Genomic DNA, 23808 nt, shown 5'->3' with positions numbered 1-23808 from the left:
CTTTTCTTGAGTGTTACCCAGGGCAGCATCTTCACTTGAGTTGAAGGACTGGGTTCTGTAAGACCCAGCGGTGCCAGGGCACAACACCTGAAACCTTCGTGGGTAACCTGCTCCGGCGTACAAGTCACAGAGACACGGGACACTTCCTTCGGCGTCAAAGATTCAAGGTTTATTTGCTGCAGGGAACACAGAGATCACGACAAGTACACGGCGTGCAACTTGGGGAGACTGCTTCAAATTGGTTCTGTGGATCGCTCCTTTTATACAGTTTTTACCCATAGGATAACATTGTACACAAAAGTTTACAACCCGGTTCTCACAGTTATCCCCCAGAGGGGTCGCTTTGGTCACTTTGAAACACATAAGGTCCGGAACATAAGTGCGGAAACATTTGGCGGTTCCCAACTGTAAAAACCCATCTTCCCACCATTAGCAAATTCCAATCAGCAATAAAACAGATCGAATTAGGAACAAGGACAGGTGTAGAGGAAGACGGAGACAGTGGGGAGATCGGAAAGGGTGTAAAAGGGGAGGAAACGGGAAACACGAGATGCAGGCATCAAAGGGACGTGCCTAATGGGATGCACGGCTGAGACAATAAGCCCGTGCGGCAAGATGAGCCTCAAGCGGCGTCATCTGCCTTACAGTAGCATCCCCCTCGTCATAAAGACATTTACAAAGAACATGTGTCTTCCGCAAATATCTTGGGAGTCCCAGGGTCGCGAAGCGGACAACGTCCGTTCGCTGGCTACTTGAGGGCAAGAGACAAAATGGATGCCGTATCTAAGATGGAACCCGTGGGTACAGATGAAAAACCCACATAACAAATGAACGGTTTTAAGTTAGCACAGCGAAACTGCGCACACTTACTAAACTCGTCATTTGCGGTTCATAGATACCAGACTCGACCATATTCGTGCGAGTCGAAAGCACCACTTACAATTGTCACGGAACCTCAGACGCTCCTTTTGCCCTCATGTAGGCAAGCACTAGTCGGAATCATATTCAATATTCATCAGACCATCGAGATGTTGCTGTAGCATAGCTCTGTCCAATCGAGTCCCCTTGGTAACAGATGGTTGTCTCATACACGTTGTAGCACAAAGGCCACATAAGGCAGGACCACACTGCACACAAAGGCAACACGTGAACAGGAACACTACCACAACCCCAATGATCATCAGAATTTTCCAACCCCAAGTCGACATCAGGCCCCAAAACCATCCTAGCAGCGTCCAATCCCCTACATCCACGTGTATGGATTCGGAGATCTTATGCAACCTCGAGATGGCTTGATAGACAGTTGGAGCATTATCTGGAATGAAAATGCAGCAGCTCGAATGGATCACCTTACATACCCCACCGCGATCTGCTAAAATGACATCTAAAACCATTCGGTTTTGCAACGTCATAAGTCTCTCCGCCTGAAGTTCTGTGGTGATATTACCAAGGGCACTGGCAGTAATATTAGCTGTCGATTCTACCACTCGAGTCAACTGTCTCAGGTTCCTACTGTTAACCATAGGTCCCCAAAACGGGAGGAAACCCTTGAAAAAGTCTCCTGCCTCTTGACCGGCAGTATCCTCTTCGCTGATTACGCCTCGCACAACTCTAGTCTTGTGATAATCAGCATCTACAGTGAACGTCGGAGGCAACAGATTTGCAATGAAGCATGAGCCCATGAAGTCAGCGGGCAACCATGCATATGCACGATCATAACAGATAAAATATGTACCCTTAGCAGCCAGAAACACAGGGGAAGAGAACATTGGCAGAATGTAATTTTCGGTGCAAGCACTTGCTCCAAGTCGGGCTTGCGATCTTCGGCCACGACCCATAAGACAAAAATTACCAGTGTGGGGTACGACCCATATTGGAGGCGAGCTTTTAAGCTGCTTTTCGCTAGTGAACACACTATATTCGCCTCTACTTAGGACCCTATAAGCTTGTACCTCTTCTTCAGGGATAAGCGAAGGATCATAGATATCGCTATCTAAATCCTCTATTGCTATCGACAAAGGCTTCTGATACGAGGTAGGACCAGAGTAGGGGGAACGCGGTTCTCGAATGGGGTGGAAACCCAGTGCGCTTCGAAACATGGTTTGGAATGCTCGAGCTGACCCTTGGGAACTATACGGTAACACCAGATATGGAATTCCCTTATCCGTAGTATGTGGCATCAACCCACACACCCAACAATTAGTAGTGTTAACCACTAACTGATGCTGGTGGAGGAGCTGAATAAAGGAATTGTTGCGAAATTCTACACGTCTAGCCTGCTCGTGTTCCGGTAACATGTGAAAGGAATGGGGAGAAGCAGTAGAGGTGAGATTAGGGTAAGGGGCAGGAGTAGGTGTAGCAGAAGGTAAGAAGTAAGACATCGTATAGTACACCCCACCCGCCAATAATGCAGAAGCGATCAAAAACAATACAAACAGTTGGAATATAAAACATTTGGTACGACTGAGTTGCTGCAGCTTGAGTCGGTGCGCCTGTGCTCCCTCCAAATCATTCAGCTTCGAGAATGCCATTCCCTACGACCGTCCGCAACGTTTCTTGACGCACTTCGTTCTGTGTAGCAATAGTCAATCCCTAGGAGTTCCTAGGAACCGACGGCCTTTAACCTAGCGTCAAGACCTACTATCCAGAAGGAAGTACGCGCGCGGCCATACGGCCTTCAATACACAATATGTAGGTGTAATCACAATGTCTCTCAGCTGTGGGAGTAAAAAGATACAAGGAGGAAGCTCAATATGTACAAAAAAATTTCAATGATACGAATATTCAAACTGATCACGGGAAATCAGGGATAGTGCAGTTTTCAATTTCAGCAAAGCAAAAATTTTATTTGTCCTTAACGCGAGACCGCAAAGAATATCGATGTTTCCCAGGACGTGTCTGCTCGTCGAACAAAGGATCCGTTGAAGAGACAGCGTCCTGCTGATCAGTCGATTGTTCTGGTCTTGAGTCTTTTGCTGACAATTGTTCAACAGTGTCCTTCCGCTGCGCTGAGGATTCCCCAACAAGCTGTGCGTCGCTAAAAGGCACAAACGCCGGCAATGTTTCTGTTTCTGTTGATGCAATGCCTTTCCTTACCCACGGGTCTGCCGGCAAAGGGATAGGGACTCGCTTGGTGTGCGTAGCGTGCACCCAATTCTTGCGCCCCTCAAGACGAACGGCAGTCCTCGTGGCCAGGAGCACCTGGTAAGGTCCGGTAAACCTGGGGTCCAGATTGTTCTTTCGTGAAAAGTTGCGTGTTACCACCCAGTCTCCGGGCTGGAGCTGGTGGCCTGGACCCTCTGTCTGCGTCGGCAATGCGTCGTAAACCTGTTGGTGAATTAACCTCAGTTTAGCAGTCAAGTCATGTAAATAGTCAATCAACATTGGATACTCAAGATCAGAGAATATTCCTGGCCTAGGAACCCCCCACACATTCGCAGGACGGCCGAACACTATTTCGTAGGGGCTAAGCCCTATTCGGGAGTGTACAGTCGCCCTAGTTGACAATAATGCTAAGGGCAAAGCGTCAGGCCACGAAAGACCAGTCGTAGCCTGAATCTTCGCTAGCTTTAGTTTAAGGGTGCCGTTGTACCCTTCAACCAATCCAGCTGACTGGGGATGATTGGCGCTGTGGAATTTCTGATTTATTCCAAGGCCCTTACACACACTCTTCATCACACTTCCAACAAACTCACTTCCGTTATCTGACCACACGACTCTAGGCATTCCATACCGAGGAAAATATTCCTTCAGTAAGATTTTCGCAGTAGACAAAGCAGTATTGTCTTTGAGAGGATAGGCCTCGATCCATCGGGAGAATGCGCAAACCACAACCAAAACGTATTTCAGGTTATTGCATCGCTCCATATGGATGAAGTCCAATTGAATCACCTCAAAGGGATACGAAGGGGGAGCAAAACTGCCAGGAGGAGTTGGGGTTCCTTTGCCAGGATTGTACATCATACACACCATACAATTCTTCACCAATCGTTCAGCACATTTAGTAATGCCATCATTCTTCCACACAGGCGACAACAACTTACAAATACCTTTCGCGCTAATATGTGCTAACCCATGTGCCATTGTCACAACGGCCAGTACATACGCGTCAGGCAACAACCATCTTTTCTGATCTGACAAATCAATCCAACAACCACTCGCATCCAACTTTCCCGTACTCTCTTTCCACTTCGCCTTTTCAGTCTCGGTGGCCTCATTCTGAATTTCTTTCACGCTCTCAACAGTATCTTCACACATACTTGATTCTGTAGGCCACCTGACCGAACTCGTCACATACATTCGAGTGCTAAGGTTCCGGGCAGTCTCCTTAGCAATCTCATCCGCAAACGCATTACCACGACCAACATCATCCGTCACTTTACGATGCCCACTACATTTAACAATCGCAACTTGCGTAGGCAAAGTCAATGCATCCAAAAGATCGTTCACAAGCTGGCCATGCTGAATCTTCGTACCATGCGACGTCAAGAAACCTCTCTCTCGCCACAATCGTCCAAAACTATGCGCTACACCAAAAGCGTACTGGCTATCGGTGTACACATTCACACGTTTACTTTTTGCTAACACACATGCTCTAGTGAGAGCAATCAATTCCGCAGCTTGGGCAGAATTCTGATTCAATCTTGCAGTCTCAACAACAGTATTCAACGTTACAACAGCATAAGCGGTAGTCACATCACCATTCGGCAACTTAAAACATGACCCATCCACATACAGGGTGCCATCCGGATCTTCCAATGGGGTGTTTTTAAGGTCCACTCGACCTTTTGTTTCCTCTTCAGTCCTCAAGTAGCAGTCGTGTTCTGCTACTTCATCTGACTCTGCACTAATTGGTAACAAGGTTGCCGGATTTAGGACATTACAACGTTTTATCTGAATATGGCTTGCCAATAACGTCAATTCATACCCAGACAACCTCGCACTCGTCAAGTGCTGGGTCTTCGTACGATTCAACAGAGTATCGACTGCATGCGGAACCATCACCGTAAGCATATTATCCATGACCAATCCAGCTGATTGTCGGATGGAGACCGCAGCTGCCGCAGTTGCTCTCAAACAACTCGGCAATGCTCTAGCTACTGGGTCCAAGGTCGAGGAAAAATATGCACATGGACGCTGCTTACCACCAAAAGGTTGCGTTAAAACACTCAAAGCACAACCTTCCCTCTCGTGAACATATAGCGTAAACGGCTTGCTATAGTCAGGAGTACCTAACACAGGAGCCGAACACAATGAATCACGTAGTTCAGAAAAACTTTTCTGACATTCTTCCGTCCATGGTAAAGGAGTCGAAACATCCTTGCACGTAAGAGCCACCAATGGTTTCGCTAGCAATGAAAAATTTGGAATCCATTGCCTGCAGTACGACGTGATACCTAGAAAGGCACGCACATCTCTTTGGGTTTTTGGCACAGCCATTCGCGCAATCGCTGCAATTCTTTCTGGGGTCAACCTCCTTCCCTCCTTTGACAATAAGTGACCTAGATAGGTTACTTCTTGACAACAATATTGGAGTTTAGAAGGTGACACCTTGTGATTCAACACACAGAGATGTTGCAGCAACGACACCGTAGCAATTTTGCAAATGTCCTGAGTATCAGCGGCCACCAATAAGTCATCGACATATTGGATCAAAGCCGCACCAACCGGCAACCGAAACGCATCCAGTTGACCCTTCAAGGCTTGACTGTAAATCGATGGACTTTCACAGTAGCCCTGAGGAGCGCGTTTGAACCGGAAGCTTCGTCCACCGAGAGAGAAACCGAAAAGGTCCCTGCTCTCTTCGGCAATCGGGATGCTGAAAAACGCATTTTTCAAATCAATCACCGAAAACCATGATGCAGTGGCTGGAATCAGAGTCAGTAGCGCCGTAATGTCAGGCACAACAGGGAATTGAGGAACCACAATTTTATTCACTTCCCGTAAATCGATAACAAAACGATAAACAGGCGGTTTCGTAGGATCTGTGCGTTTAAGAATAGGCAGTACAGGACTATTGCACACGTTTCCCCGAGTCTCCTCAATAACATCTCTCTCGATCAAGTCATAGATGATTGCTAACAAAGCTCGTTCACCATCAAGGGAGATACGATACTGGGGAATACGTGGCAATCGCACATTAGATTTCAACTGAACAACATAAGGGGAGATATCAAGCAGGCCCACGTCATTTGGACCCGTCGCCCACAAAGACGCAGGAAGAGAACTCAATTCCGGTGGAAGCTTGTCGAGAGACAAGTACATGGGAGAGACAACTCTCTCTCCTACCGTAAGCTTTACACCCGCAGGAGAACAATACAAAGTTGCATACAAACGTTTAAGCAAATCCAGGCCCAATAGATTTTCACCACAACCCGTGGTTAAAATCAGCGGAGCTTCTAGCTTACGTGGCCCAATTTGAAGGGGCAAAGGGCGTGAAACTGGATTGCTAACAGGGGCGCCAGAAAATCCAACGGAAACATTTGTTAAGCCAGACAAAGGTGCGCCAGGGAGTTTCGAATGCATGATAGAACTTTTTGCTGCACCAGTGTCCAACAGAAAAGGCTCAACGACGCCCGATGTAGCAACTGCGACGTAAGGCCCTCTCTGATCAACCGGAACTGATACCACTCCCTCTCCTTGTCTTTGGCTGTCCTAGTAATTACTGTCGTCAGTTCCCTGATCGACGTAATAATCGTCTACATTGTACTGCGCAGATCGTCCTTGCAATGATCCACGTTGGTCAAAACAGTTATTAGAATTAGATGAGTTATCTGAGCGATCATTCTGAGCACCACGACCTCTACCACGTGACGCCTGTTGCGAACCACCACGACCTCCTTTAGATGAATTACCACTATTACGTTCATTCAAAACGGGGCAATTAAATTTAATGTGTCCTTCCTGTCTACAATAAGCACATTGATTGTACCCTAACGATGATCTTTGGGAGGAGGAATCATTACGCGACTGTGACCGATTCGATTGCGACTGCGATCGATTCTGTTGTGAATTGTTCTGATTTGACCGCGGAGGATACGCTTGTTGCAACAACACTTTGGTTTTCAACTCTTTCGTCTTTTTGTCAGCACGGTCATTTTCTTCTTTCTCTCTATTCTCATAATATTGTGCCGTAGCCAATATCTGAGCTGAGGTGGAAACGGCCCATGCACTTTCCGAATTCTTCAATTTATTGCTCAAATCGGGCAATAAGTTCGATACAAATTTATCCACAAACAACCTCTGTCCACCCTCAGTACCCATATCCTGTCCACTGTGATCAATGAATGCTTCCTCAAACCTCGTAAAGAAGTCGGAAACACTCTCATCTTTCTTTTGTTTGCAAGCTGACAATTTGTCCCAGTTTACCTTCATAGCTGGCATAAGAGTCTTCATCAATGTTATTATACGCTGGGGAAGAGCAGTAATCAATTGGTCGGGTTTAGTAGCAGCCACTTGTCCAGCATCTGCCGCTGTGATGGCAGCCCAATCACCGCCTAATTCATTTGCGTGATCTTGGTGACGAATTTTAGCCCATACCGGTTGCGGTACAACGTTGCCAAACAACATATCGATATCGGCAAGATTCATTACCGTAGCATCTACTAGCTGCGATAATTCCTTATAATACCCAGTAGGATTTTTACGAGGATCGGGCAAAGATTGCTTCACCTGAAGCACTTCCGATCGTTTCCATGGGAGGTGTATCCACACTCTCTCAAAGTGCGCCAGTACCGGAGGATTAGCATTAGCATCAGCTGGTATCCAAACCGGTGGAACTTCACGCATAGGATATTGGCCAGATTCGTCTGGTTGATTCTCAATATCCTCAACAAACAACGCATGAGGTATGGGAGCAGGACGAAGAGACAATAACCGCTCAATAGCACGTCGGACATTGGTATCTACTATCAGTCCAGTTGCGAACTGAAGCCGAAGCTCAGACAGGGCGGTCAGCACCTCGTCAGGCGCATCGGCCGATATCTGATCATGTAGGAACTTACACATTTCATCAAACACGTACCTTTGGGTTGGTATGTTGAATTGATTAAACGTTTCGAGGACAACACGGGGCGGATTTCTAAGGGGGTTTACCATCCAACCCATCGCCATATTATATAGCGCAACGCGTTCTCTGTTTCCAGGAAGCTGACTACGTCTCTGAGGACCATCGGAGCTAGCAGACCCATGAACAGGCCCAAGCGACTGAAAGAAACTGGCTGCAAGAGGAGAATTACGACTACGAGTAGAGGGAGAGAGATACGACACAGGGCTAACAAGAGAAGGGGTAGAAACAGTAGCAGCAACAGAGGTTAATAAAACAGGAGCAGTAGCGGGAGCAGGAGTATGTGGAAGCGGAGGAGCAGTAGGGATAGAAGCAGGCAAAGGAGCAGGAACAGTCGGAAGAACGGGTGCAGGTTGAGGAACAGGTGGAAGGACAGGTACGGCAGGGACCACAGGAGCTGCGGTACCCTGTACATACGGAGGTGGCGACTTCATAAGATAGGACATTAAAGGATCCTCAACTGCCTCTTCCTTCTTATCCGACTCCGTAGGTAAAGCAGGATAACATTTATCTATGGTCATACGCTGTAGTCTCTCAAACACTTCCTTATCCTTATCCTCCTTATCACGCTGAAACTGCTCAGCTTTCTTCACTATGGTAGCAACATTATCTCGCTGACTACGTTTATTCTGTCTGATTTCTTTCTGTCGGGCTTCTTTGCGCCACAACCGAAAGGCATCAAACATGGCCGGCCTTGATTTTCGTTCGAACAACTTCATTTCAAGATTATCTAAGATTGACGCCTCGAAGCTACCGTGAGGTGGCCAACGAAGGTCGCCGTCTTTCTTCGTATATTTAATCCAATAATCGTTAAAGGCAATTGGGCCTAGCCCATGTTTGCTATATAGATCATAAGTAGGAGTTCCAACCGGAGGTATCGGACACGAGTCCTCCAGCAGGGAATCCGCACCACAAGGTCTGAAACAACTAAACAAAGTACTGCGACCAGGCATCTTGCACACTAGCCGAGTTTCACAAACTTCAAGGGTTACGGGATTTACCAAGTCCCAGCAAAGAACAAAACCCTCGGTCTTTAGCGGCTGCAGTCGTCAAACAACACAACAAAGTACGCCAGCAAAGTGTCACCGACACAAACACTTACACAGCGTGTACAACAAAAACACTCGCTAAAGTGTCAACAACCAAGAGCTATGGGAGCGACCCACAAATACTTAACTCAAAAATCGATGGCGTCACCAGGAAGGCCCGTCAATCGTCTCGCTATACCAAGGTCTACGCCAGGCGCCAAAACAGGTCTACAGTCAGGGCAGCAGTCCGTCGCAGCCGTCCGGAGGCGGGAATCTTCGCGGGAAAAGTCTTCGGGCCACTTATTTCGACAACAGGATCGATGAAGCGGAGTGCACCTTCCCTCGGAGATTTCACACGAAGTTCCTCACGATCGTCGGGCTTGGACCGGTACCACTGATGCAGCCCCACGTTGGGCGCCAACTGAAGGACTGGGTTCTGTAAGACCCAGCGGTGCCAGGGCACAACACCTGAAACCTTCGTGGGTAACCTGCTCCGGCGTACAAGTCACAGAGACACGGGACACTTCCTTCGGCGTCAAAGATTCAAGGTTTATTTGCTGCAGGGAACACAGAGATCACGACAAGTACACGGCGTGCAACTTGGGGAGACTGCTTCAAATTGGTTCTGTGGATCGCTCCTTTTATACAGTTTTTACCCATAGGATAACATTGTACACAAAAGTTTACAACCCGGTTCTCACAGTTATCCCCCAGAGGGGTCGCTTTGGTCACTTTGAAACACATAAGGTCCGGAACATAAGTGCGGAAACATTTGGCGGTTCCCAACTGTAAAAACCCATCTTCCCACCATTAGCAAATTCCAATCAGCAATAAAACAGATCGAATTAGGAACAAGGACAGGTGTAGAGGAAGACGGAGACAGTGGGGAGATCGGAAAGGGTGTAAAAGGGGAGGAAACGGGAAACACGAGATGCAGGCATCAAAGGGACGTGCCTAATGGGATGCACGGCTGAGACAATAAGCCCGTGCGGCAAGATGAGCCTCAAGCGGCGTCATCTGCCTTACAGTAGCATCCCCCTCGTCATAAAGACATTTACAAAGAACATGTGTCTTCCGCAAATATCTTGGGAGTCCCAGGGTCGCGAAGCGGACAACGTCCGTTCGCTGGCTACTTGAGGGCAAGAGACAAAATGGATGCCGTATCTAAGATGGAACCCGTGGGTACAGATGAAAAACCCACATAACAAATGAACGGTTTTAAGTTAGCACAGCGAAACTGCGCACACTTACTAAACTCGTCATTTGCGGTTCATAGATACCAGACTCGACCATATTCGTGCGAGTCGAAAGCACCACTTACAATTGTCACGGAACCTCAGAGTGACACCCAGGGCAGCATCTTCACTTGAGTGACACCCAGAGCAGTATCTTCACTTGAGTGATACCCAGGGCAGCATTGTTTCTTGAGTGATACCCAGGGCAGCATCTTCACTTGAGTGATACCCAGTGCAGCATCTTCACTTGAGTGATACCCAGAGCAGCCTCTTCACTTGAGTGATACCCCGGGCAGTATCTTCACTTGAGTGATACCCCGGGCAGTATCTTCACTTGAGTGATACCCAGGGCAGCATCTTTTCTTGAGTGATACCCAGGGCAGCATCTTTTCTTGAGTGATACCCAGGGCAGTATCTTCACTTGAGTGCCACCCAGGCAGTATCTTCACTTGAGTGATACCCAGGGAAGTATCTTCACTTGAGTGATACCTGGGGCATTATCTTCACTTGAGTGATACCCGGGGCATTATCTTCACTTGAGTGATACCCAGGGCAGCATCTTCACTTGAGTGATACCCAGGGCACCATCTTCACTTGAGTGACATCCCGGGCAGCGTCTTCACTTGAGTGATACCCAGAGCAGCATCTTCACTTGAGTGATACCCAGAGCAGCCTCTTCACTTGAGTGATACCCCGGGCAGTATCTTCACTTGAGTGATACCCAGGGCAGCATCTTTTCTTGAGTGATACCCAGGGCAGCATCTTTTCTTGAGTGATACCCAGGGCAGTATCTTCACTTGAGTGATACCCAGGTCAGTATCTTCAATTGAGTGATACCCAGGGCAGCATCTTTTCTTGAGTGATACCCAGGGCAGCATCTTTTCTTGAGTGATACCCAGGGCAGCATCTTTTCTTGAGTGATACCCAGGGCAGTATTTTCACTTGAGTGATACCCCTGGCAGCATCTTTTCTTGAGTGATACCCCTGGCAGTATCTTTTCTTGAGTGATACCCAGGGCAGCATCTTCACTTGAGTGATACCCAGAGCAGTATCTTCACTTGAGTGATACCCAGAGCAGTATCTTCACTTGAGTGATACCCAGAGCAGTATCTTCACTTGTGTGATACCCAGAGCAGTATCTTCACTTGAGTGATACCCAGAGCAGTATCTTCACTTGAGTGATACCCAGAGCAGTATCTTCACTTGAGTGATACCCAGGGCAGCATCTTTTCTTGAGTGATACCCAGGGCAGCATCTTTTCTTGAGTGATACCCAGGGCAGTATTTTCACTTGAGTGATACCCCTGGCAGCATCTTTTCTTGAGTGATACCCCTGGCAGTATCTTTTCTTGAGTGATACCCCTGGCAGTATCTTCACTTGAGTGATACCCAGGACAGCATCTTTTCTTGAGTGTTACCCAGGGCAGCATCTTCACTTGAGTGATACCCAGAGCAGTATCTTCACTTGAGTGATACCCAGAGCAGTATCTTCACTTGAGTGATACCCAGGGCAGCATATTTTCTTGAGTGATACCCAGGGCAGCATCTTTTCTTGAGTGATACCCAGGGCAGCATCTTTTCTTGAGTGATACCCAGGGCAGTATTTTCACTTGAGTGATACCCCTGGCAGCATCTTTTCTTGAGTGATACCCCTGGCAGTATCTTTTCTTGAGTGATACCCAGGGCAGCATCTTCACTTGACTGACACCCAGGGCAGCATCTTCGCTTGAGTGATACCCAGAGAAGTATCTTCACTTGAGTGATATTCCGGGCAGCATCTTCACTTGAGTGATACCCAGGACAGCATCTTTTCTTGAGTGTTACCCAGGGCAGCATCTTCACTTGAGTGACACCCAGGGCAGCATCTTCACTTGAGTGATACCCAGAGAAGTATCTTCACTTGAGTGACACCCAGAGCAGCATCTTCACTTGAGTGATACCCCAGTAGCATCTTCACTTGAGTGATACCCCAGGGCAGCATCCTCACTTGAGTGATACCCAGGGCAGCATCTTTTCTTGAGTGATTCCCTGGGCAGCATCTTTGCTTGAGTGATACCCAGAGCAGTATCTTCACTTGAGTGATACCCAGGGCAGCATTGTTTCTTGAGTGATACCCAGGGCAGCATCTTCACTTGAGTGATACCCAGTGCAGCATCTTCACTTGAGTGATACCCAGAGCAGCCTCTTCACTTGAGTGATACCCCGGGCAGTATCTTCACTTGAGTGATACCCAGGGCAGCATCTTTTCTTGAGTGATACCCAGGGCAGCATCTTTTCTTGAGTGATACCCAGGGCAGCATCTTTTCTTGAGTGATACCCAGAGCAGCCTCTTCACTTGAGTGCCACCCAGGCAGTATCTTCACTTGAGTGATACCCAGGGAAGTATCTTCACTTGAGTGATACCTGGGGCATTATCTTCACTTGAGTGATACCCGGGGCATTATCTTCACTTGAGTGATACCCAGGGCAGCATCTTCACTTGAGTGATACCCAGGGCACCATCTTCACTTGAGTGACATCCCGGGCAGCGTCTTCACTTGAGTGATACCCAGAGCAGCATCTTCACTTGAGTGATACCCAGAGCAGCCTCTTCACTTGAGTGATACCCCGGGCAGTATCTTCACTTGAGTGATACCCAGGGCAGCATCTTTTCTTGAGTGATACCCAGGGCAGCATCTTTTCTTGAGTGATACCCAGGGCAGTATCTTCACTTGAGTGCCACCCAGGCAGTATCTTCACTTGAGTGATACCCAGGGAAGTATCTTCACTTGAGTGATACCTGGGGCATTATCTTCACTTGAGTGATACCCGGGGCATTATCTTCACTTGAGTGATACCCAGGGCAGCATCTTCACTTGAGTGATACCCAGGGCACCATCTTCACTTGAGTGACATCCCGGGCAGCGTCTTCACTTGAGTGATACCAAGGGCAGCCTCTTCACTTGAGTGACACCCAGGGCAGCCTCTTCACATGAGTGACACCCAGGGCAACATATTCGCTTGAGTGATACCCCGGGCTGCATCTTCGCTTGAGTGATACGCAGGGCAGCATCTATCCTAGAGTTCCACCTAGGGCAGCATCTTTCCTAGAGTTCCACCTAGGGCAGCATCTTGACTTGAGTGATACCCAGGGCAGCTTCTTCGCTTCAGTGACACACTGTGCTGCCTTTTCGCTTCAGTGACACCCCTGGCAGCATCTTCACTTTAGTGATACCCCGGCAGCATCTTTTCTTGAGTGATGCCCTGGCAGCATCTTTTCTTGAGTGATACCCAGGGCAGCTTCTTTACTTGAGTGATATTAATGCTTAAGTAGGGTGCCCGCTGCCTTCACCACCTGCTCCATGGTGGGAACCAGCTTGGACTGCTAGTATATTCCAGCCCATTGACATTTTTATTTTTTATTTACAGGCTGGGCAGATCCTTGTCTGGTACTAGCCAGGCTGATGAAAGGTGACTGCTGAGACACTCAAAGGACATCTCAACCTTGCCTTGCCCACACATGCAAAAGGCATCTCACCTTTGCCTGGCTGACACGCACAAAGGGTGTCTCACCCTTGCCTGGCTGACACGCACAAAGGGTGTCTCACCCTTGCCTGGCTGCCACGCACAAAGGGTGTCTCACTCTTGCCTGGCTGCCACGCACAAAGGGTGTCTCACTCTTGCCTGGCTGACACGCACAAAAGGTGTCTCAAAAGGTGTCTCACTCTTGCCTGGCTGACACGCACAAAGGGTGTCTCACTCTTCCCTGGCTGACACGCACAAAGGGTGTCTCACTCTTGCCTGGCTGACACGCACAAAGGGTTTCTCACTCTTGCTTGGCTGTCACACACAAAGGATGTCTCACTCTTGCCTGGCTGACACGCACAAAGGGTGTCTCACTCTTGCCTGGCTGACACGCACAAAGGTTGTCTTGCTCTAGCCTGGCTGACACACACTATGGGTGTCTCGCTCTTGCCTGGCTGACATGCACAAAGGGTGTCTCGCTCTTGCTTGACTGACATGCACAACAGGTGTCTCACTCTTACCTGGCTGACACGCACAAAGGGTGTCTCACTCTTGCCTAGCCGATACATACAACGAATCTTGCACCCTTGCCTGGCTGATACGCACTAAGGGTGTCTCACCCTTGCCTGGCTGACATGCACAAACGGCGTCTCACTCTTGCCTGGCTGAGACATAGAAAAGACATCTCACCCTTACCTGGCTGACACACACAAAGGGCATCTTACCCATGCCTGGTTGACACGTACAAAGGGCGTCTCAGCCTTGCCTAGCTGATGCACACAAAGGGCGTCTCACTCTTTCCTTACTGATGCACACAAAGGGCGTCTCACTCTTTCCTTACTGATGCACACAAAGGGCGTCTCACTCTTTCCTGGCTGACGCGCACAAAGGGTGCCTCACTCTTGCCAGGCTGACACGCACAAAGGGTGTCTCACTCTTGCCTGGCTGACACGCACAAAAGGTGTCTCACTCTTGCCTGGCTGACACGCACAAAGGGTGTCTCACTCTTGCCTGGCTGACACGCACAAAGGGTGTCTCACTCTTGCCTGGCTGACACGCACAAAAAGTGTCTCACTCTTGCCTGGCTGACACGCACAAAGGGTGTCTCTCTCTTGCCTGGCTGACACGCACAAAAATGTCTCACTCATGCCTGGCTGACACGCACAAAGGGTGTCTCACTCTTGCCTGGCTGACACGCACAAAGGGTGTCTCACTCTTGCCTGGCTGACACGCACAAAGGGTGTCTCACTCTTGCCTGGCTGACACGCACAAAGGGTGTCTCACTCTTGCCTGGCTGACACGCACAAAGGGTGTCTCACTCTTGCCTGGCTGACACGCACAAAGGGTGTCTCACTCTTGCCTGGCTGACACGCACAAAGGGTGTCTCGTTCATGCCTGGCTGACACGCACAAAGGGTGTCTCGCACTTGCCTGACTGACACGCACTATGGGTGTCTCGCTCTTGCCTGGCTGACATGCACAAAGGGTGTCTCGCTCTTGCCTAGCCGATACATACAAAGAATCTTGCACCCTTGCCTGGCTGACACGCACAAAGGGCATCTCACCCTTGCCTGGCCGAGACATACAAAAGGGATCTCACTCTCTCCTGGCCGACACATACAAAGATTTCTCACCCTCGCCAGGTTGACATGCACAAACGGTGTCTCACTCTTGCCTGGCTGAGACATACAAAAGACATCTCACCCTTGCCTGGTTGACACGTACAAAGGACATCTCATCCTTTCCTGGCTGCCACATACAAAGGGCGTCTCACCCTTCCCTGGCTGACGCACACAAAGGGTGTCTCACCCTTGCCTGGCTGACGCACACTGTTAGATTTGGGGGTCTCTAGTTGTGGGGGTCTCTAGCTTGCAGAGGTAGGTACCTTTGACAAATATGGACCCTTGCGTCTAGTCAGGGTAAGGGGGTACACTCCTAAAATAACCCCTGCTCACCCCCTTGGTAGCTTGGCACGAGTAACCCTGGGCATAGTTTGCGTAGTAGCACGTAGTGCACAGTGCAAAATGCTGTTTGCATTTATTGCACAGAGCCGGATGCATGTCTGCACTGTGCAATTAGTGCAAACCGCATCTTGCACAGTGCAAGAGGTCATTTTCTGACGCTCGAGTAGATTTGTACTCGAGCAGCAGCTTTCTTAAAGCAGACTGGTAGTTTCTCATTGCGAGCGGTCGCGAGCATACGTGACCACTCACAACGAGAAACCTGACCTCCCCGCGTTGAGAATCTTGGCGGGAGGTTTATTTTCCACGCTCGCAATCGGCAACTTGATGTTGCTAATCGCGAACGAGGAATAAGTCTCGCTGGTATGTTCTTTTGCCCGCTTGCGGTCGCCAAATTGATGTTGAGAACCGTGAGCAAGCAAAATATACCATCTACGCTACGCATTTTTGCTCTGTGCTACGTGCAATTTGTGTAGCGTGTAGTTGCTCAAATTACGTGAGCCTAGCGTAGTCCTACGCCAAGGCCTAGGCACGAGCAGACAGGCTTATATCAGAGGCAGTGTGTAAAGCATTTGAAGATTTAACACAAGACAACGACAAAAATCCACAATATTGTACTTTAAAAATGGTAGAAATAGCTTAGTTCTCCTAAGATGGTAAATATGACACTTTGAGTTCAATGTACCTTTGGATGCATAACGCTATACAACAAAAGTGTTGCAGGGAAGGTGATGCGTCAGTCCCTTACACGCAGGGACGGTGATGCATCGGTTTCTTACTGCGCTTCCATGGCGATGTGGCTCGCAACGCCGTGATGCGATGAAGATCCAGTGCGATGAAAACAAAGATGGCATCTTCTCCTTGAAGCAACACGATGCGTGCATGCCAGACGGCCGTGCGGCGACTCAGCGATTCTTCTGAGCCACGACAGGCCCTGTGACACACTTCTCCAGTGATGCGAGACGCTTTGGTGAGGCAATGCGACAAGTGCAGCGGCGGCACCCTTGTTCAGTGATGTAACAACAGCGGCTTTGGCAGCGACACTCTTCTCCATTGATGCGAGAGACTTCGGCGAGGTGATGCAACAACTGCAGCGGCAACACCCTTGTTCAGTAATGCGGCGACACTCTTCTCCGGTGATGCCAGACACTCCTGCGATGTGATGCGACAGCTACAGGGGTGACGCCCTTGTTCAGTGATGCAACGGCAGTGGCGGCGACGACACGCTACTTCTTCATGAGTCGCGCTTCAAGCTCCTTGCGACACAGAGTCCCTCAGAAAGCCCAATACAACTGCAGGCACTTCCAAAGAACTCTTGGGGAGCTGGTTGTTGAAGTATGTTGTCCCTGAGACTTCAGCAGGAGGAACGCTCTTTCTCAAGCCCTTGGAGATTCTTCACAAGTTGCAGAAAGTACACACAAAGTTCCTCTCTCCTTTCTTTGGCAGTCAGGCAACCGCTGCAGGCCAATCTTCCAAGCAGCACTTCAGCTTAGGGATAGTCTCTCCTCAGTCTCTCTGGTTCCTCTCCTCAGCAAAGGTTTCTTCTTGTTTCCCAAAAGTGATCTAAAATTCTGGGGTGTGGGTCCCCCTTTTTATACACAGATTCTCTTTGTTCTCTGAAGGCATAGAGGCCTTTGCCTATTTCAAACCCTTTTTGGTCAGTCCTGGAGCACTCTGTTTACATGACTCCTTCTTTCCATTCACAGTGCAGGGCAGAGACATCAGCCGCACCACAGGGGGTGGAGCCAGCATTGATGAGGGAATCCACAGCCCTATTCAGGTCCCAGGTGCAACCCCTCCCACCCATCTGCATGTAGATCTCTCTATTCGGCCCTGGGATGGCTCACCCTGTCCTGGAATCCCCCAGCCCCTGTCCCTCAAACTCCAGGCAAGGAATACACAACCTAGCAGAGGCAGACTGGATGGTTAGACAAGAAAATACCTACATTATAAAAGTGGTATTTTTAAACACAGAATGTTAAAACCAACTTCACAAAAAAAAAAAAAGATGTCTTTTATCATTCTGAGTTGAGGCATCCTAAACTCGAATTTCTACCTGGTTCCCCGAGTCAGTTAGGATTATAAGAATAATCAAACTGCTCATTCTGGCCTATGTGGAACAGGTAGCCTTGCAACAGTGAAAAACAAAAATGGCTGTAATTCACTATTCAGACATGCCGCACACATCAGAGCTTGTCCTACCTTATACTTACAATGCACCCTGCCCTTGGGCCTACACTAGGGGTGACTAATATGCAGAAAAGGGAAAGTTTAGGGACTGGCAAGTAGGTGCACTTTCCCAGTCAGCATGGCCGTACCAGACTGCACACAGACTCTGCAATGGCAGACCTGAGACACACTTTTACAGGCTGCTTATGTGGGTGGCACAACCAGTCCTGCAAGCCTACCTGCAGAACTTGGTTTACACGCCCTGTGCACACTCCGTGCACTGTACTAGGGCCTGACAAGTAAACCAAACCAGCCACTCATGGAGTCACTAATCCATACATTAATTTACAATAGGGAGAGCATATGCATTTTAGCACTGATCAGCAGTGGTAAAGTACCAGAGTCATAAAACCAACAAAAACAAGTCAGAAAAAATACAGGAGGAAGGCAAAAAGTTCAGGGATGACCCTGTAAAAGGGGCCAAATCCAACACACATAAAAGGCGTCAGAACCCTTGCCTGGCTGACGCCCAGAAAGGGCATCTCACCCTTGCCTGGCCACCTGACCAGGGTTATGGTAAGGAAAGGTTCACCCTGGTGGATAAGATAAGACGAGCATCGTCACATACTTTTGGACTGCACTCCGAACGCCTGCAGGGACTGTGGCTGCTGCGGCTGGGCGGGTCTCCTAGAGAAGTTGAAGCCAAAAACAGGTGGAGAGGTGGCTCCCAGCACTATGAGAGGGTGGTGGTCCTTGTTCTGTGTCCTGGTCCCATCCTAGAGGGAAACTGATCAAAGTTCTCAGACCTGTAATTAGTTTCTAGATGACGACCTCTAGGAAGGAATGCTCATAACATAAAGTCCTCAGTGTGACCGCCTTCCGCCACCTGCTTACGGGATGAAATGCTTGTGCAGTGGATCAGTCCTGGCCAGACATCCAGGGGGTCTCCATGGATCGCTTCAGCTGTCCTGTGTTGCGCTTTGAAGTCTAATCTTATTTTACTGGGAGCTAGTAAAGAGATTTCGTAAGGTGGAGATGTGGTGTGAATGTTTCCCGTTGAAGAGTTAGCCGCCCGCTAGTGGCCTATCCCCCCACTGTTTTCAGAGGTGCCTCCTAGGAGTCCTTGTGAAACATGTGGTATCCTGGACGATGGGGGGGGGGGCATGAAGAGTGCTTGCTAGTGGGACCTTGTTAGTCTTCAGGACTCGGACCATTGGTATTGAGGAAAGTCTCCTATAAATTTGTGTGCCATTGACTGGAAGGAGCAGCTTTTTTAGCTCTGAGGCAGCAAAGCCGAATGGCTGCAATCACTGCCGTAAAGCTCAGTTGGAGAATGTCCAAGCCCCTTCCAGATGTGCACACTGTTTGATGTGCACCCTTCATCTGTGCCTGGAGCCTCTCCTCCTCCTCTGCTGATCTCACCTCCCTCTGCTCCAGAAGCCCACCATACCACCCACCCTCCATTGTACTCCCATACCCCTTCCTGCTTGATGTACTCTTCCTGTACCTAACCCTTCTGTGTTTGTCCCCAGGCTGTGCTGAACCCCTTCTATGGAATGCTCCACTCGCTCGCCTTCTACGGCTGGCGGGGCTGGGGCCTGGACTGCACACTCAGGCGTAGCCTGAAGCTGTGGGTGCCGCTACGCCAGTGTCCACGGGGTCCACCCGATGAGGATGACTGCAATGAAAGGTTTGACGTGGACCTGGATGAAGGCCTCGGGGAGATGGTTGTGCCGAACCTACAGGGGTTTGTGGACTCCAGCACCTCCCTTGGTAAGTTTGTGTGGCAGGACGAAGGTCATGTGAGGACATACTTATGCATGTGTGAGGCGTGTGAACTACATTTAATTACAAAGGTGTTTAACATAAGATTGGTTCAGGGAGCATAACCAGGCCGCACTAGGCCACATCTTGAAAAGAGCATGTTTAAAGTTTCTGCACGAGCATTTCTTTTCATTTGCTTTTCAGAAAGTCATTGTAATTCATCTCAAGCCATTGTCTAGGTGAAGTAACATTTTTTTGTAGTTCCCTCAGGTGAAGCAATGTTACAACCTTTATCTGTGTGTTTTTGTAGCACTGGAAATTGCATGTGTTAAACCTGTCAGCCCTAGGGTGGTCTAACCCCGCATTTTTTCCCTTTCTGCCTCCATTTTTGTTGGACCTAGAACTCTGGGCGCCTTACCGCAGCTGAACAGTGCTAAGGTGCAGGTGCTCTCTCCTAACAATATGGCTGCCATAGGCCCCTGCTACTGCGGAGTGGCCACTGTCCTATCAGCTAGTAGTTGGGGACAGGCTGGGACATTGCAATACTGTAACCCTGAGCGTCCCGCCCCTTGTCACCAGAGAGGCCACCACAGAGTCCCCAGAGCCTGCTGGAATTTTCCAACCCCCCAGGATGGCGCCAGAACTTGCTGCCTTTTTGCAGGGTCACCTGGCCTAGGGGTATAAAGGTATGGGAGGCAAAACCTGATAGTCAGTTGGAGCACAACTGAACCGGGGGACCCTCCGCAGGAGTATAGGCTGCTGGGCCAGGGAGAAACTACACTACTGAGGCCTGTTGTCCCCAAGATAGCTGAGTGATTCTACCAGCCTGCTGACCTTGCTCCCATGATGCACAGGTTCAGACTGATTTGCATATGGCCATGTCTGAACTGGGGTGGCAGAGTGGGCTAAAGAACGGTGATGGATTAAACCAAGATCTGTTGACTGGGTATGAGTGTTTGATTGGTTCAGATGCTTTGTCCATCACCACCCCCTTTAGTACTGCTTTGTTCACCATAAGTTGGCAGGGTATGCTCAGATGTGAGTCACTTGCTCACTTTGCCACTGGATTCAAGCAAGCCGGGCTGAAGACTGCTGTAATGCCAGAAATTGGTCCTCGGAAGCTTGATTCCGGTCTAGGGAAGACGTGGCTTGGCAGTTCGGGCTGGACTGTTCCCATGAGGCACAGGGTCAGACTGATTTGCATATGGCCATGCCTGAACTGGGGTGGCAGAGTGTGCTAAAGAACGGTGATGGATTAAACCCAGATCTTTTGACTGGGTGTGAGTGTTTGATTGATTCAGATGCTCCATCACACCCCCTTTTGTACCGCGGACCTTGCCGAGCGTGAGGGGGAACCCGGGGTACCAACTCCTCACCTGAAACTCAGACCTGCCCCTCACTACCAGCGCTGAGACTGGGAAGCACTGTGAACTTGACACCTGAAACTTCCCAACCAGCGATGTGATCCCTAAGCGCTGAGGGACCTGTGATCCCTGCAGCTGAGGGGAACCACGAGATGAGCGCTGTGTCACCCAAGCACTTTAATGCAAGGACTTGCCCCCTTCTACTAGCGCTGGGTTAATTAGGCGCTGCCCTGAAGGAGTTCGCCGTGTCAGGCTTATGCCCCCTTTTGCTGCTGTCTGCTGGCGCTACTGCTGTGTGTCCAGGACGTGTTTGTACCTCCACACTGAGCGATGTGCTGACGCGCTCATGCTGTGCCCCCCCCCCCCCCCCCCCCCCTCGCTGAGATGATGCGTGCGACCTGCCCAGGTATCTGTGACTAAGGGCTGCAGGCCCCCGATCACCGCCGCAGCCCGGGTACCTGGGAGCCCATGCCGAGTCTGCAGAGCCCTGTGGGCCAGGATCCCCGCCGCTGGCCCGGGAGACGTCGAAGGAGCCGCGCTGGGATTGCTCCCCAAGGAGAGAAGAAGCGCTGACGAGGGAAACTAGTGAGGGCCGCCGCGGTGTCTGTGGAAGCTGCGCTGGGCCCGGGCATCGAGGCCGATAGAGGCCCCGAGCCGGTCCTGAACTTCGCAGAGGGGGCTCCGCTGTATGTGGGAGCCCCCAGAGCAGCCCCCAGCCTCGGAGAGACCTGCGGACGTCGGGAAATCCTGCTGCCCGCTCCAGGGAAGAGCCCTGGGGGAAGCGAGGGGGCGTCCCACGGGGACTAGGCCCGGCGCTGCCTCACTGCCTGCAACTCCACCCTCAATAACTCATCCGGCGAGTTTGGGAGATCACAGGCCTCTGCCCATCCAAAGACTCGCCCCTCTTGACAGCGGGCTAGCCCCCGAGGCTTCTGGGGCCTGAGCACCGGGTGGGGATACGAGTGACCAATATCTCCAGGAGGGCCCCCACTCAAATGTCTGCCCAGAGGCTGTGCTGGAACCTTTGCATCAGAATAAGTATCCGCACTTGAATATTGGCACTAGAGTCGCTGCTTGCCTTGCGTAGATGTCTCCCTGAGGATCGTTGCTTGCATTGAACCTATGTACGCATAAGAAAGGTTGCATGTATTGAACATCCGCAGAAGAGGCGTGGCCTCCAGTGTACCTCTGCTTAAGATTGCTAACCTGTGATGAATAGGTGAAGGGGGCATAGTGCCTAAACCGAATATCTGTCTGCCTCAACCTCATTCCTTGTACGGCACACCTTAGCACAGCTTGTACCTGCAATAGGATTTTTACCTGTATGTCCTAGATGTGTAAGAAGGCTTGCCCGCATAGAGGCAACGCACGAGAATGACTACCTGAAGGGTATATCTATATAGGAAATGCTACCTGTGGAGAAGTGTGGCTCACTGGTTAGAGGAGGCAGACCTGGAAGCAGAGGTCAGCCCGGGACCAGGGTTCAATTCCCGGCTCAGAGGGGTCTTGAGTCCTAAAATGTCCATGGACCCGACAATTCTCGCTCCGGTGCCTACTCGATTCATGGGTTCACACTCTGCGACTCTGGGCAATAGCTTGCTTAATCTCCACAACGGCCCCTCGCGGCGGGATGCCTGGATTTCACCTTGTGGTTACCCTGCCGGGGTATCTCACAGGGGAATACCTGGACGGGTTCCCTAAGCAAGCGCTTAGAAACCGCTTGGTGATTTGTGCTATTTAAAGTCCTGTACATTTACATTTACATTTACCTGTGGAGACCTGAGGTTCTGAAAACTGGTTACCCTGTTTAAAGTGAGAACCTTGTGTTACCTACCTTAACCGGAAGTAGATAAAGATACTTGTTTTTGCCAATGAAGCTGGTGTGGTGTCTCTTTATTGCGTGTGCTTTACTGGGTCTGTGTGAGTGTGTGCTGCACAAACGCTTCACACAAAGCTTCCGGAGTACCTTCCCGCCTTGCGCCAAGCTACCGCGTCGGAGTCGGTGGTCCCTGGGACCTTCCGGGTCTAACAGCGTGGTATTAAGTTACATTTCTCTTGCCAATGTTCAATGAAAATCGTTTTTTAGTAGGTAGCTTGAAAATGAGCAGCCCTGTTGTTTCAATGAGCGAGTGACATTTTAGCGCTGACTTTCTATGTAAAACAGGCCATGAAACGCTCGCTGTTTCTGTCTGTAGCGTTATGAAAGATCTGGCCCTGGGAGAGGAGTGAGGTCCGAGCCTTCATTCCTTTTACCAGAGGGCTAGGAGCTGAGGGGTCCTTTGGTGTAAACATTTGTAAACTTAGCTTGTTCGTAAAACCGTGATTCTTTTCTAATGTGCTGTGGCTTCTTGATTTCTTAAAGGCACATTCCGTTATTACACTTATTAATTCAATGCAATTCGATCTTAATTCGGATATGAATATACCCATAAAAGCACAATGAATGTGGCTTGGATTCTAACTTTGTACTTTTGTAATTCTTATTTTAACATTTAAATAATCTCTATAATCGGAGAACTAGAATAATTATAGAGCATATGTTCCAGTGATAGTTTTCGCTGATTATCTTGAGCCAAGGATTGTCCCCGTCTCATGCATTGTCCCTCCTTCATGTTAAGAGAGTTGGAGTGTCCACACATGATACTTGTATACATAGGGTGACCAGGCCCTTCTGGTAGCTGATGCGAAAGTCAGGCTGCCTGGGGTCCACTAAGGGGACC

General features: G+C 49.6%; 1 protein-coding gene across 2 annotated transcripts in view; it reads left to right on the top strand.

The window, feature by feature from the left end:
* Positions 1 to 23808, top strand: part of LOC147718335 (G protein-coupled receptor 143-like) — a 164656-nt gene that overhangs the window by 120598 nt on the left and 20250 nt on the right. For both annotated transcript variants that reach the window (XM_086966702.1, XM_086966701.1), the window contains exon 9: positions 19493 to 19733. In XM_086966702.1, the coding sequence (XP_086822828.1) occupies positions 19493 to 19733 (241 nt within the window). The remainder of the gene's footprint in view (positions 1 to 19492; positions 19734 to 23808) is intronic.

Source organism: Lissotriton vulgaris, chromosome 4_1 (genome assembly GCF_964263255.1).
Source record: "Lissotriton vulgaris chromosome 4_1, aLisVul1.2, whole genome shotgun sequence".
Lineage (NCBI taxonomy): Eukaryota > Metazoa > Chordata > Amphibia > Caudata > Salamandridae > Lissotriton > Lissotriton vulgaris.
Note: the sequence above shows the minus strand (reverse complement) of the source record. Positions and strands in the feature narration are given on the sequence as shown.